This window comes from Podarcis pityusensis, assembly GCF_964106645.2.
Source record: "Podarcis pityusensis genome assembly, chromosome: 8".
NCBI classification, from domain to species: domain Eukaryota; kingdom Metazoa; phylum Chordata; class Lepidosauria; order Squamata; family Lacertidae; genus Podarcis; species Podarcis pityusensis.
In genome coordinates, this window is record NC_138033.1 from 28,586,364 (window position 1) to 28,598,692 (window position 12,329).

The window sequence follows — 12,329 nt, forward strand, 5'->3', positions numbered from 1 at the left end:
TCAGAAAAGAGAAAGGCTTATTTGTGTTGATGAGGAGATGAAAGTTTGTTTGTCTCAAATTAGACCTAATATAAATGAGATTACCAGGCACAAGCAAGCTCACACCTCTCACTGAGTTTGTATGCATGCTTAAGGTTTGCCTGATCACAGAAGAAAACTTTCCTTTAGGTAAGGTTGGTTAGGTACTATGTGTGGGTACTAGCATTTTTGTGTGTTGGTTGGCTTGATTCCTTGAATAATTATTTCTTTGCTCTGCAAGCACATTCTCTCTGCTAATGGCATAGCTTGGTTTGAATTGAGCGGATCTGTGGCAGGGTCTGAGTACTTGGTTCTGCAAAGGGGTCAGATTAGGTGATATTTTGGGCAGGTTACCAATGTTACATGCTTCTGAGTCTCAGCAAGCTTTTTCTGCAGCCTTTTTAGTAACTACTTTCCCCCCCAGGGTCTCCTAGGGTAAACATGTTTAAATACATTTAATTAATGTGTCTGCTACATATTTCACATTTGAAACTCTAAACTATATGTTATATTTATTTGACAGGACCCGTTGGGGCTCAGCCCCTGCTGATGGTGCCCAGACGACCTGGCTATGGCACTATGGGCAAACCCATTAAACTGCTGGCCAACTGCTTCCAAGTTGAAATCCCAAAGATTGACGTCTACCTCTATGAGGTAGATATTAAGCCAGATAAGTGTCCTCGGAGGGTGAACAGGTAAGTCATGGTGTTTAATATTAATTCATCAAGCAGATGTTTAGGCAGTGCTTGATGAAATTGGATGTTGGATGTTGGATGTTTTTGTAAGACTATAGCTGCTTTAACAGCTGGGACTAATCAGACAGCCTTGTTTGAGCAAAATATGTTTGCTCTAGTTTCCCTAGGTATTTTGCATGGTTGCTGCCCAGAGCACTGTTTTAATCTGTATCACAATACAGAGCGCATGTGAATGTTCGTACAAGATACGGAGCAAACGAGGACCATCTGTAGACTGAACATGCCTTCTTTTATATTGGCACTCTAAACCTGGAAAATAGCAGAATTAAGAATTGTTTTTGAAAACTGTCTTTCTTTAGTAAATGGGCTACTGTGTTTAGAGGCAAGTATTTTATTTGTGTTAGGAATCACTAGGACATTAAGTATTCAGGGAGTAAATGAGAAAACATCACATTCAACCAGGAATTAAAAACAACTTTTAAAGTTAGCATTTGTTTGAAAAGAATTTGATTCCATCTTTTCTGATAACACCCTTTGTACAGCTGAAGTTCTACAAGTGGTCTCATGTCTTTATGATATTTTCCTTTTGCTGTTGGAACTGTTTGCTTATTTGTGTGATGGGGTCAATTGCATTCCTTGGTGGGCTGCTTAATTTCTCAGTGGAAATGCTTGCTTCAGTTCCAGCAGGCAGAACAAGAATTCTGCCAATCCCAGTTTTGATTTGTATTGGTTCTGTTTATGATGTGAAATAAGGCTTTACAAGCAAATTATAATCTGTAGCTTGAATGCACCACACTTAGCCATTTGTAGAAGAATGGCCTCGTGATTAATTAAAGCAGATGCTAGTTATATTTAATAAAACTAAATTAAAAGCTGGGCTCTAAGACTTCTGTTCTGCCTCTTGTGATGGACAGTCACACCTTCCCCCAAAAGTAGCTTATGTTGAAAGTGCAGTTTGTAAATGGCATTAATATTGAGAGCTTTATGACTTCTCTTAGTAATAGTTCTTCTTTAGCTTTTATTCTTGCAATGAACAGTTTGCGGAGCCAGTCCTCTGCATGGTGAAGCCTTCCAGGCAAGAAAAGACATTTATCCAGCCTGATGCTGTAGAGAAATGGAATGCATATTAAGAAAAATTTAGTTTTAATTGGTTTCAAATAATGCTTCAATATGCTTTTAACTATTCAGATGCTTGCAGTAGTGTGTGTGTGTGTGTGTGTGTGTGTGTGTGTGTGTGTTTAATGCTATTCTGAAAGTCTTTGCATCCAAACAAGTGAGAACTCTTTCCTGGGCCATTAGGTTAAAGATGCTCACTAAAACGCTTGACAGACTGATTTAACTTTAAAGAAAGTAACTGTCCAAAGTCCCCAGGATCAAATAGTTTTAATACTGTACTAGAGCTTTGAGATGTTGCTTTTATTGATAAGTCATACTTGGGAAGCAAATGTAAGCATGTAATTTACAGAAAAGGCAGATTACTTCAACTCTAGCTCTAGTAGATTCTGCAATATGCAGTTGGTGTGAACTCATGCTTTTATAACTGAATGATTTCATACCTGCTGAGAAGTTTCATCACCTAGTGTTTGTACAGTGTGGTGGTGGATGGCTCCCAAGTTCTCAGAATAACTTTATTTTGCATTTAAATTTTTGTTTGCTATGACCCTATAATGTTGCTGGATGCTACTATTCAAGTATATTCAAGATATCTGCTTTGACCTTCGGGTTAGCTAATGTGCAGTGGGAAATCATAGTTTATAATGAAATGATTTTAGAATGTTGTATCATTTTACTGTTGTTAGCTTCTCTGAGCCCGGCTTCGGCTGGGGAGGGTTGGATATAAATAAAATTTATTATTATTATTATTATTATTATTATTATTATTATTATTATTATTGCAGTATTGTGTTCCATTGCTGTGCACCTAGTCCTCTGATACATGCTTATTCTAGAGCAGGGACATCCAACTTTTTACACCAAGTGGGCCACAAGAGTACTTCATCGTGGAACCTGTGGGCTGCATACCGCTTTGTTGTGTGTGGGGAGTGAGGCCAAAATTTGATGCCCGTGAGGTGCTGGGATTAGTATGGAGATCACGTTGACATGTTTTCCCTTTTATGTGCTTAATATACTGTGTTTATCTGTGAAAAGAAGAGACAAAAATATTTTAAACAGTCTAGCAGCCAGGCCTCTAGGATTTAGCTGAGCTAGGACAGGGAATGAGGATATTGTTGGTGCACACCTGATACGTATTCCTAAGGATGTCAAACTGAGTCTGGCTGGCCTTCAGGAAATGATAATGAGGCAGAGCTACAGTAGCATCTTGCTCTTGGTAGCATCAAATACAATTTTACTGAAAGTGCCACAAGCCATATAGGTCCAACTCCTTGACGAAGAGCAGGTCTGAACACAGTCATTGTGCAATTGAGACAGCTCCAGATGATTTGAGGAGGAAAATTAAGGCTATACTCCACCAACACCATTTGTTTTCACTAGACTTCCATACTACCAGATGCACAATTTGTATTTAATTACATTTTTATACCACTTTCAGGCAAAATTCTCCAGTTTGTAGTAGTAAAATACAGTCAAGTATGTAACTTAAACAGACAGTAACTCCATATACAGTGGTACCTCGGGTTACGTTACGTTCAGGTAACGTAATTCAAGTTACGAACGCGGCAAACCCAGAAGTGTATACTTCCGGGTTTCGCCCCACGCACATGCACAGAAGCGCTCTTCGCGCGTGCGCAAAAGCGCTCTATCACACTGCGCGCTTGTGCAGAAGTGGCGCCTCCAGATACTGACTTTTTGGGGTAAGTATGGACCCCCGGGACGAATTAAGTTCGTATCTGGAGGGTCCACTGTATAGTATAAATAAGGAAAACTTTAAGAAACAAAACTTCAGCTTAAGTCCTATCTCAATAAAATTGTTTTAGTTTTCCCACCTTGTATTCTGAATTCCCTTTTCACTCAGCTTCATGATGGTCCTATCTGATGTGTTGGTAAGTGGTTTGTTGCAAAGGGAGGCACCCATGTGTCTATTCCAGTCTTGGTGGATCAAAGGCTACCTTTGGTGTATTTCCCTTCAGCTTTTGTCCATGCCCTGGTAACCTGGGTTGGATTACTGCAATACATTCTAGGTGGAGCTGCCCATGAGATTGGCTGCAACTAGTGCAAAATGCAGCAGCTTGACTACTCACAATCACCACCATGTCATTCTGCTGCTAAAACAGTTGCATTGCCTGCCAATTAACTATAAAGCTAAGTTCATGGCGTTTGTTATGTGCACAAAGCCCTATATAGTCTGGGACCAGGATACCTCAGAGATTGTTTCACCCTCATATACCCAGTTGATTCTGTGCTTTGCAGATCATCTGTCTCATGCAGATATAATTTCAGCAAGAGGTCTGTTTCATATGCTATAGGAATCAGGCCTTTAGCATGGTGGCACCTACCTTTGGAGCTTCCATTACTTATCAGACATGCACTGTTCTATTGTCTTTTCAGCATCTATTGCAGACCTTCCTCTTAAATGCACTAGTCTTTTAAGTGGCTAAGCCAGTATTGGATTTGAAATGGTTTGTATATATGGAATTGTTCTGAATGGTTTTCATCGATGTTTCTACACAAAAATTGCCTTGAAATACTTTGTGGAAAGTTTACTATAAATGGAATAACATAAATAAACAAAACTTTATTGGCAGTACTGGTAGTGCAGAGATGCGCCTTTGAAAACCTCATTCCCACTGAGAAGCATTCCCTATGATGTTTAGGGCCATGTCACTTGCTACACAGAAACAAACTGTTGTTTAAGCCATCAAATATATACTCAACATGAAACCACAGCCAAACTCATGAATCTATATATGTGCATTCTCGAACACATTCCCACTGTACCACGTTGTGTACCCTTACAATCTTGAGGTATCCACCTAAGACTACATAATGTGTGAAGAAATCCTAAGGCTGGAAAATAACTCATCATAATATTTTATTTTTACTCTGCTCATTGAGTAGTTTTTCCTAAGATCAGTAATAAAGCTATATAGGAAAATAAGCAGAGGGGAGGGGGGAGATCAACAACTTTTTGCCCTCAGTTCAAGTATACATAAAAACTTCATTTGCTTTTTTTCACTGTGATTGGGAATTTCTTTGCAATGAGATGGGCAGTTTTTTCTTCTGTTATTGCATTAAACTTGGGAAGAAAGTTCAATGCAACTTACTATTTCTATACGAAGACTTATGTTTTCAGTGGCCTAAGACAACAGTGACTTTTAACAGGATAAGATGCAGCCACAAGGTCACTGTGTTGTAATTGTTGCCATCACCAGTCAGAGGAGTTGCAGTAACAAGAAATGTTCACTGGAATATGTAAAGAACTGAATTGTTCTCAGCTTTGCATAAGGAAATTAAGAGTGTTGGAAAGCACAGGGGCGTAGCATTTCTCTTGTAGCAGTTAAACACATGCAGCAAGCTGTCATTCTGAGTTCTTTTTATTAAAATTTTATTTGGCACTGAGGAAGAAGCAATAACCATTCTCTCCCATCTTATGCACACTCTTAAAACTGTTTTGTTCTGACATCGTAATTCAATGAAGCTTCTTTTAGACAATTGGTTAAATGCTGAAAATATTAAAATGGGCTGAAATGTAGTGTTTTTCTTACTTTCTCCCTTAGTGCCATACTGTTTTAAAATTATATATATATATTGTTTCCCTAGGGAGGTGGTAGATTCAATGGTGCAGCATTTTAAAGTGACAATATTTGGGGACCGCAGACCTGTTTATGATGGTAAAAGAAGCCTTTATACAGCCAATCCGCTCCCCGTTGCAACAACTGGGGTAAGATAGTTTGTCCTTCCATAAGTTCTAATTGTTTGTAAGATAAATGAAATCTTTTCTGAAAATGTTAAGGTTTTATTGATTGTTACTGTACATTGCAGCCACTTGGTGTGGTATTTTTACAAAGAATGGCAGGTCTTGGAGGACCTTACAATCTAAATCTGGGCGATGGGAGAAATGACAGACAGGATGAGGGGAAAGGGGGGAGTGGAGATTAATGAGTTGAGTATGCACAAATGCAGTTGAGTTTATTTTAGTTGGGATTGAGGACTAAATAGTTGAGTTTTTGTGTATGAAATTGACAAGGTTTACAAGGTAGTTGGACACATTTCCGCTGGACTCAGTCTTGCAACACAAATGGTCAGTCTGGTGTGGGTGAGATACATTGAGTGTGCACGCACATCCAGTCTGCAGCATCATAGCCAGTGGATGCAGTTCTTAATTTCACTGTGAGCTCTGGCATGTTGAATTAATCTGGAATGCCATTTCATTGTCATTCACATAGATACCTAGCATTTCTTTAGTCTTCTATTTGGTAAAATAGGTTTAAATCCTTCAGTACAGTTTGGCCAGAGGAAGAAAAAAAGTAACACTTGCAGATAAATTACTTACTTTAGGATTCTTCTTCTCTGTATCCTCTCCTATGGCTTTTTCCCTTAACAGGTTGATTTGGATGTAACATTGCCTGGAGAAGGTGGTAAAGATCGTCCCTTCAAGGTGTCAATAAAGTTTGTTTCCCGGGTGAGCTGGCACTTGCTGCATGAGGTTCTGACAGGACGAACCTTGCCTGAACCTCTGGAATTAGACAAGCCAATCAGCACTAACCCTGTTCATGCTGTCGATGTGGTGCTACGACACTTACCCTCCATGAAGTAGGTTTCCTGTCATTCTCTGAACACATTATCTATCTTTTTAAAGTTCATCTTTATGAATGGATCTCTTTACACTCCTGTGCACATTTTTCAGGGTAAGGGAGAGAAAGGGTTCATCTACATTTTGCATTAGGGATATGAGTAAAGGTTTCTCAGTTTTGTCCATTGAGCACATTGCTACTTCTAGACATGTACATAATTCTTTTGGAAGACCAATGGTTAATTGGAAAGCCTTTTCACAATGAGGTCATTCAGAAGTGATCAAGGACATGAGATGCTCGTGTTGGCAACTGGCGGGCAGTAAGATAATGGCCACAACAGAGCAGTAAAAGAATACCAAACACACTATGACAGTGTTTTGCTTGTCTAATCTACTAAGACTGTACTGTGGAACCACATAATTAGTATGTTTTAAAGCACCTTTCTGTGTATGTATGCTTTCAGAAGTCTGCTATTATTTACTTTTTCTTTAAATTTTGTTGAATCTTTTCATCATACAGTACAATAAAAAACAAACTAATCTAAATAGAAAAAGAAAAAGAAAGGAAGAGCAAAGGAAGTACAAAGTCCTATCTCAAAGGAAAATTTTAATCCTTGTCTCACGCAGAAGGAGGTGGACCCTTCCAGCTCTTACCTTGGAGCTTCTCTTCTCTCAGCTTCCCACCTTGGGATATCTTCCCTTCGCCACTTCTCACAAAGGGCCCTTCATCAACCATCCATCGCCTTCATGTGTGTCCAATCCCCTTAGTAACCCAGAGTAGAGGACACCAAAATAAGCAAAACAGAAACAAAAGCAAAGCAAGGAAAAAAATAAGAAAAAGAAGCAGGAAGATAAAAATAATAAAAGAGATAGAAATAAGAAGGGCTTCCAGTTCTCCACCTGTCAGATATATCATATAAGGATTATTCAAAATATTCACAGTATTCACTCCAGGGTAGTATCCAGCTGTTCCTCTTTCTGCTAGGCAGCATTTTCCCAGTCTTCAGACATCTCAAGTTCATTCATTTTCCCTTCCACACAAAAAGTCTAAAAGAGGTTCTGCTATTATTATTATTATTATTATTATTATTATTATTATCAGTACATGTCCACAATAGTCTTCCTCCAGTTTAGCACAACAACTTTACTTCCAATGCTGAGAAACAAGAACTTTTCATCTTTATTCACACAGGAGTCTCTCCACTGTGGTCATATATTGAAACAGTAATCCATAGTTATTTACTTATTGTATATTCACTAATTCACACCCAGTTCCATATCTTCTGATCCCATTTCTATGGCTGTGATTTTCCATCCTAATTTAGGGGAGGGATCTTTGCAATTCTGCTTCTTTCTTTTTCCAGAAGAGTTGCCAGAGGCTTGGTAGCCTTTTCTTCTAAATTCATTCCAAATTGTACACAGAATCCTCAGTCCATGGTTTCATTCCACTTCTCCAACATTCATAAGTCCACTGCTTGAGTGTTTTACTCCTCCAGGCACCTGTGTGAAGGTCTTCTCCGTTTCATCATCTACTCTCTCCAGCTTTACCATTCCACTCTCCTGTTGTGGCAGTACTTTATCAATATTGTTCTCCAAAGGTTCTGTGTCCTTTTTAACCTCATCTTCCCCATGTCCATTTTCATTCATCATCTTATCCACCTCATCTCTTACCTCTTTTAGTTGCTCATCCAATAATTGCTGCACAATGCCAGTGGTCAGTGGGGTGTCCAACAGTGTTTTTACCATACTGTGTGTTCTTGGTCTTATTAACAAGTTAATCTCCACCTTAAGATCTTACAGTCTCTGCCTTAAAAGCTTGAATCGCCTGTCTCCTTATCAGAGCGCATTCTTTTCTCACAGTAGCATAGACAAGATGGAAAGTTTAAAATAAAATAAAATGACAATCAGAACAGCCCTTGGCCATTTATAATCTTTCTTAGCCGTAAAAAATTAAAACATGCTTTTTGTTTTTGCTATTATTTTCTGATGGAATTCTCAGAGGGGGAAAAAGATGAAGTCAAACAACTTTTGTATACTCTTAATTTTTATTCTATTTTTCACCGAGGAACCCCAAATATAACAAATATGCAAACTTCAAGTCATTAAACCCAAATAAAGCCATGTGTTAAAGCAACCCCTTGCTGGTTGTGGATTTTAGAGGGATCTCCCAGCAAATATTTAACACAAAATTGGGCTGACTACCTGGTAGTTTAATCAATAAAGGGTTATTCATTCATTGAAGAGCTCCTGTGTAAAAATTACAAAACAAAAGAACAACGTCTGTTGGTCCCACCTTCTGGTACTGTAATTACAAGGACAAAATTTTGAGGAAAGAGTAACAGAAGCATATCTGCTCCTAAGTAACTGAGAAGGCTATACATTAAAGCTTCTCCAAATGTCCTAGGTTATCCTCCTTGTCATTGTATTTTGAATCCAGCTTGGGAAGTTGGAGAGTCCCTCATTTACCAACATATTTTGATGCCTTCCAGCTTCAGCAAATCATTCCTATGATTTCAGCAGGCCTAGTAATATCCTGGATCAAGCTTGAAGCATGAGACTCTCATTTTCAACCCCAAATGAGGTTGACAGGGAAGTGTCTATCCAACCCTTTTGCATGAAAAGCGTGGAATAGATGCTGTAAAAAATTAGTCTCCACACTCAGACCTTTAATCCCACTTCCATATCTATTGCAATTTCAGACCCAAGATAAATATGTAAATATATGTTACTGTTTCAAAAGCAGGACCTTGCAAGACTGTTTATTTTCATAGTAACTTCTGCCACTTATGGAATTGCAACTCTTGGAACGTTTGAAAGATTCATTCCTAGATTGGCTATGCACCCACCATCTAAATCTTTAGCTACAGCAGTAACATAACCTCTTCTTTATATAGGTATACACCTGTAGGCCGCTCCTTTTTCTCTGCTCCAGAAGGCTATGATCATCCCTTGGGAGGTGGCAGGGAAGTATGGTTTGGATTCCATCAGTCTGTTCGACCTGCAATGTGGAAAATGATGCTGAATATTGATGGTAAGCCAGTTCTCTAAGAGCATGGAGAAGTATGTTGTCTCTACAAATGGCTGTTGTATCGGAGTATGAAATATATACATATATAGATATAGTTCATCGCAGTAAATTTTGATAACTAATCAAAATAGTTAACATGCAAATTGTCTTGTTCTATATATTGTTCCTGCCAGCTTTTCTCCTTTGTAGATGGTGTGAGGTGTGCTGCAAATATTTTCCTTCATAATTTTTTGAATTATAGAAACACTTAAGCCCAAGAATCCAAGAGCATATGATAGAAATATTGTCTGCTAATTAGAGTAACAAGGTAGATGGGAAAGCAGGCATTACTAATGAAAGCCATGCCTTTCATCAGGCAGTGATAGGTGCATAAGCAAAATCACATTGACAGAACTTGAGTTGGTTAATTACTAACAGGTGACTGACTTTGGTATGATTTGATGGGGGAAGGCATCTTAACACTGAAATTATTTGTAATACTTGCAGTTCTGAAGAATGCCCCCCTCCCAGTTTCTGACATGAAGGTGCTTTGCTTTTAATCTTATGGCTAGAATAGACAAGGTTTAAAAGTTATAAGCAACATACTAATTCATATTTAGGTTAAAATGCCTGCGTGAATGTTGTATTTGAGGAGTAAAACTGTTAGCGCAGGATAACTTCATTCTGTAATGTGGTTTGAAGAGGAAACCTGGTCCACTGAAACTTCTTAATTGTTGCCCATCCAGGACTAAGTACTTATAAAATGTTTTCTAATTGGTGTAGCAAGTTTGGTTACCATGGTGACAAGCTGCAGCAGGTTGAGGTTTTTGGGGGGATGCACACAAGCTATTTGTGTTCATTCAGTTAATCAGCATCTGTAGGCGTCGGCTAGCATGCGTCATGTGAAGTTGGCGGGCTGCTGGTGGTGACGCATGTCTGAAGAATGTTTTGTTATATTTGTATGGGGACATTCTGTTTGGTGCACTTGAGGCCTGGGAACCTCAAAAACGCCTCGTTAACTGTTTCACAGTCTAGTAATTCTGCTGTATGGAAAGCATTTGAAATGTATTGCCTTGCATTCACCCACACACAGCATGGCAAAGGTGGCAACATTTTCATCCCTAAGTCAAGTAAGCCTTTATAATTTAGCAAAGTCTCAAATACCCCTAAATGCTTTTTGAGTGATGTTTTACAGTGACATCATGTTTAAAATATGGGAGGAAAAAATAATTTTGGCCGCTTGCAGTTGTATTATCATATTGCAATTGAGAAATTTATTTGGAGCGCTAAACATTCCTGAAGTCCTCCCAGTTGTGAAAACTCATTCAGGACCTTGAAACGTTATTGAGGTGTCATGATCTTACTAAGATCATTGAAACAGGACCTTATCTGCAAGCCTGTCTCCTCTCAGCTGCTTTGAGCATTCTTCAATACAATAGTCATTTGTTTTGCGCCATATGGTTGTTTGTAAGCTTTGATTTATAATGATATTTTGTCTATTGTTAACTTCTTCTTGTTAATATATTGCTGTTACAGTCCAGTGCCTTTCAGCATTTTTTTAATGGTTGTTGTATAAAATTGTGCCCTTATATGTGAATTTGAGTGCCTGCTATTTCCCCTCCCCCAAAACTAGATTAATGGCTTTTTTTTTTTTTTTTTTTTTTGGACTTGCTTTGGAGATCTTATTAGTTTGGGAGAAACTTCAGGCTTGAGTCTAACTTGCAAGTTTAGCGTTTTGTGCAAGAATGAAAATATGGATGCTGGGTGTTCTATTTCTTTGTGGGGAGAAGGAGAACTTAGGCTGGTTGAAATTTGACTGAGTGATATAGGAGTAAATGTGCATAATTATTTGTGTAACTTACTATGAGACTTTTACTGTTTTGCTCACTTTGGTAGTCATGAGTTTATTACCCTACATAAGATTACTGATTACTTGTTTTCACTATGAACCCTCTAAATCAGTGTTTCCCAAAGTGGTTAATATAGAACCCCTCATTTTTGTTTTTATTTATGTGGGCATTTACAAAGTGTACCTTCCTTGCCGTTGAGAAACCTCTGTATTAATATATATATTTACATTTGATGATTCCTGTTATTGGTGATTGATGATTAATAAATGTTGATTAAATATTGATATTTTTAAACTTTATTTCATTTACTTTTCTAAGAATTTGCAGGGTGGATGGGTGATGACAAAGGATCAGTAAACTGAGAAGTTTGGGGAAACTTGCTCCAAATTCATGAGATAATAATTTTAATTAGAAAATGTACTACATGGCACTTAGTTGTCCCAAAGCATAGTGATGATTTTAATGATTTCTTCTTCAAATGTATACACAGAACTAATTATTGTGTACCAATGGTTTATTTTAGCCTTCAGAAAGAAGCCATTTCATTTGCTTTTAAAGCTTTGGAAAACTTCTACTTTTTTAACTGCTCTATTTTCTGCTCTTAGTTTCTGCCACTGCCTTCTACAAAGCACAACCTGTAATTCAGTTTATGTGTGAAGTTCTCGATATTCACAACATTGACGAACAGCCACGACCTCTGACTGATTCTCACCGGGTAAAATTCACCAAAGAGATAAAGGGTAAGTAGAAAATAGAGCACTGATCCATGTAGAGTAGCTTATAATGCTCTCAGATGCCTTTTCTCTGCTCTTCCTGAATACTCCTAAGTTCATTTAAAATGCATATGATTCTTCATCTTTTGTGTTACTCATGCACTAATTTGCATGAAATGTGTGTTCTGGTAAGAGATTTGTATTCTGGAAAAGGTTGCCTTTATCCCAACCCCTGAAAATCATACAAAGAAGTCTCTAGTCCTCTTAACTGTGGAGACTTGAACATGGCTTGTCAAAAGGCCATACTGTCTAGGAGCGTACTTCTTCAACATTGTATCTTTGTCTCAAAACCAT

At 38.2% G+C, this 12,329-nt stretch overlaps 1 protein-coding gene across 3 annotated transcripts in view; it reads left to right on the forward strand.

The window, feature by feature from the left end:
* Positions 1-12,329, forward strand: part of LOC308483985 (protein argonaute-3) — a 58,266-nt gene that overhangs the window by 13,744 nt on the left and 32,193 nt on the right. For 2 of the 3 annotated variants that reach the window (XM_081018445.1, XM_081018443.1), the window contains exons 2-6: positions 542-713; positions 5,433-5,553; positions 6,217-6,425; positions 9,300-9,436; positions 11,868-12,002. In XM_081018445.1, coding sequence (XP_080874571.1) covers positions 542-713; positions 5,433-5,553; positions 6,217-6,425; positions 9,300-9,436; positions 11,868-12,002 — 774 coding nt within the window. Of the gene's footprint in view, positions 1-541; positions 714-5,432; positions 5,554-6,216; positions 6,426-9,299; positions 9,437-11,867; positions 12,003-12,329 lie in introns of those variants that run through there. The other variant, XM_081018444.1, reaches the window with a different exon arrangement.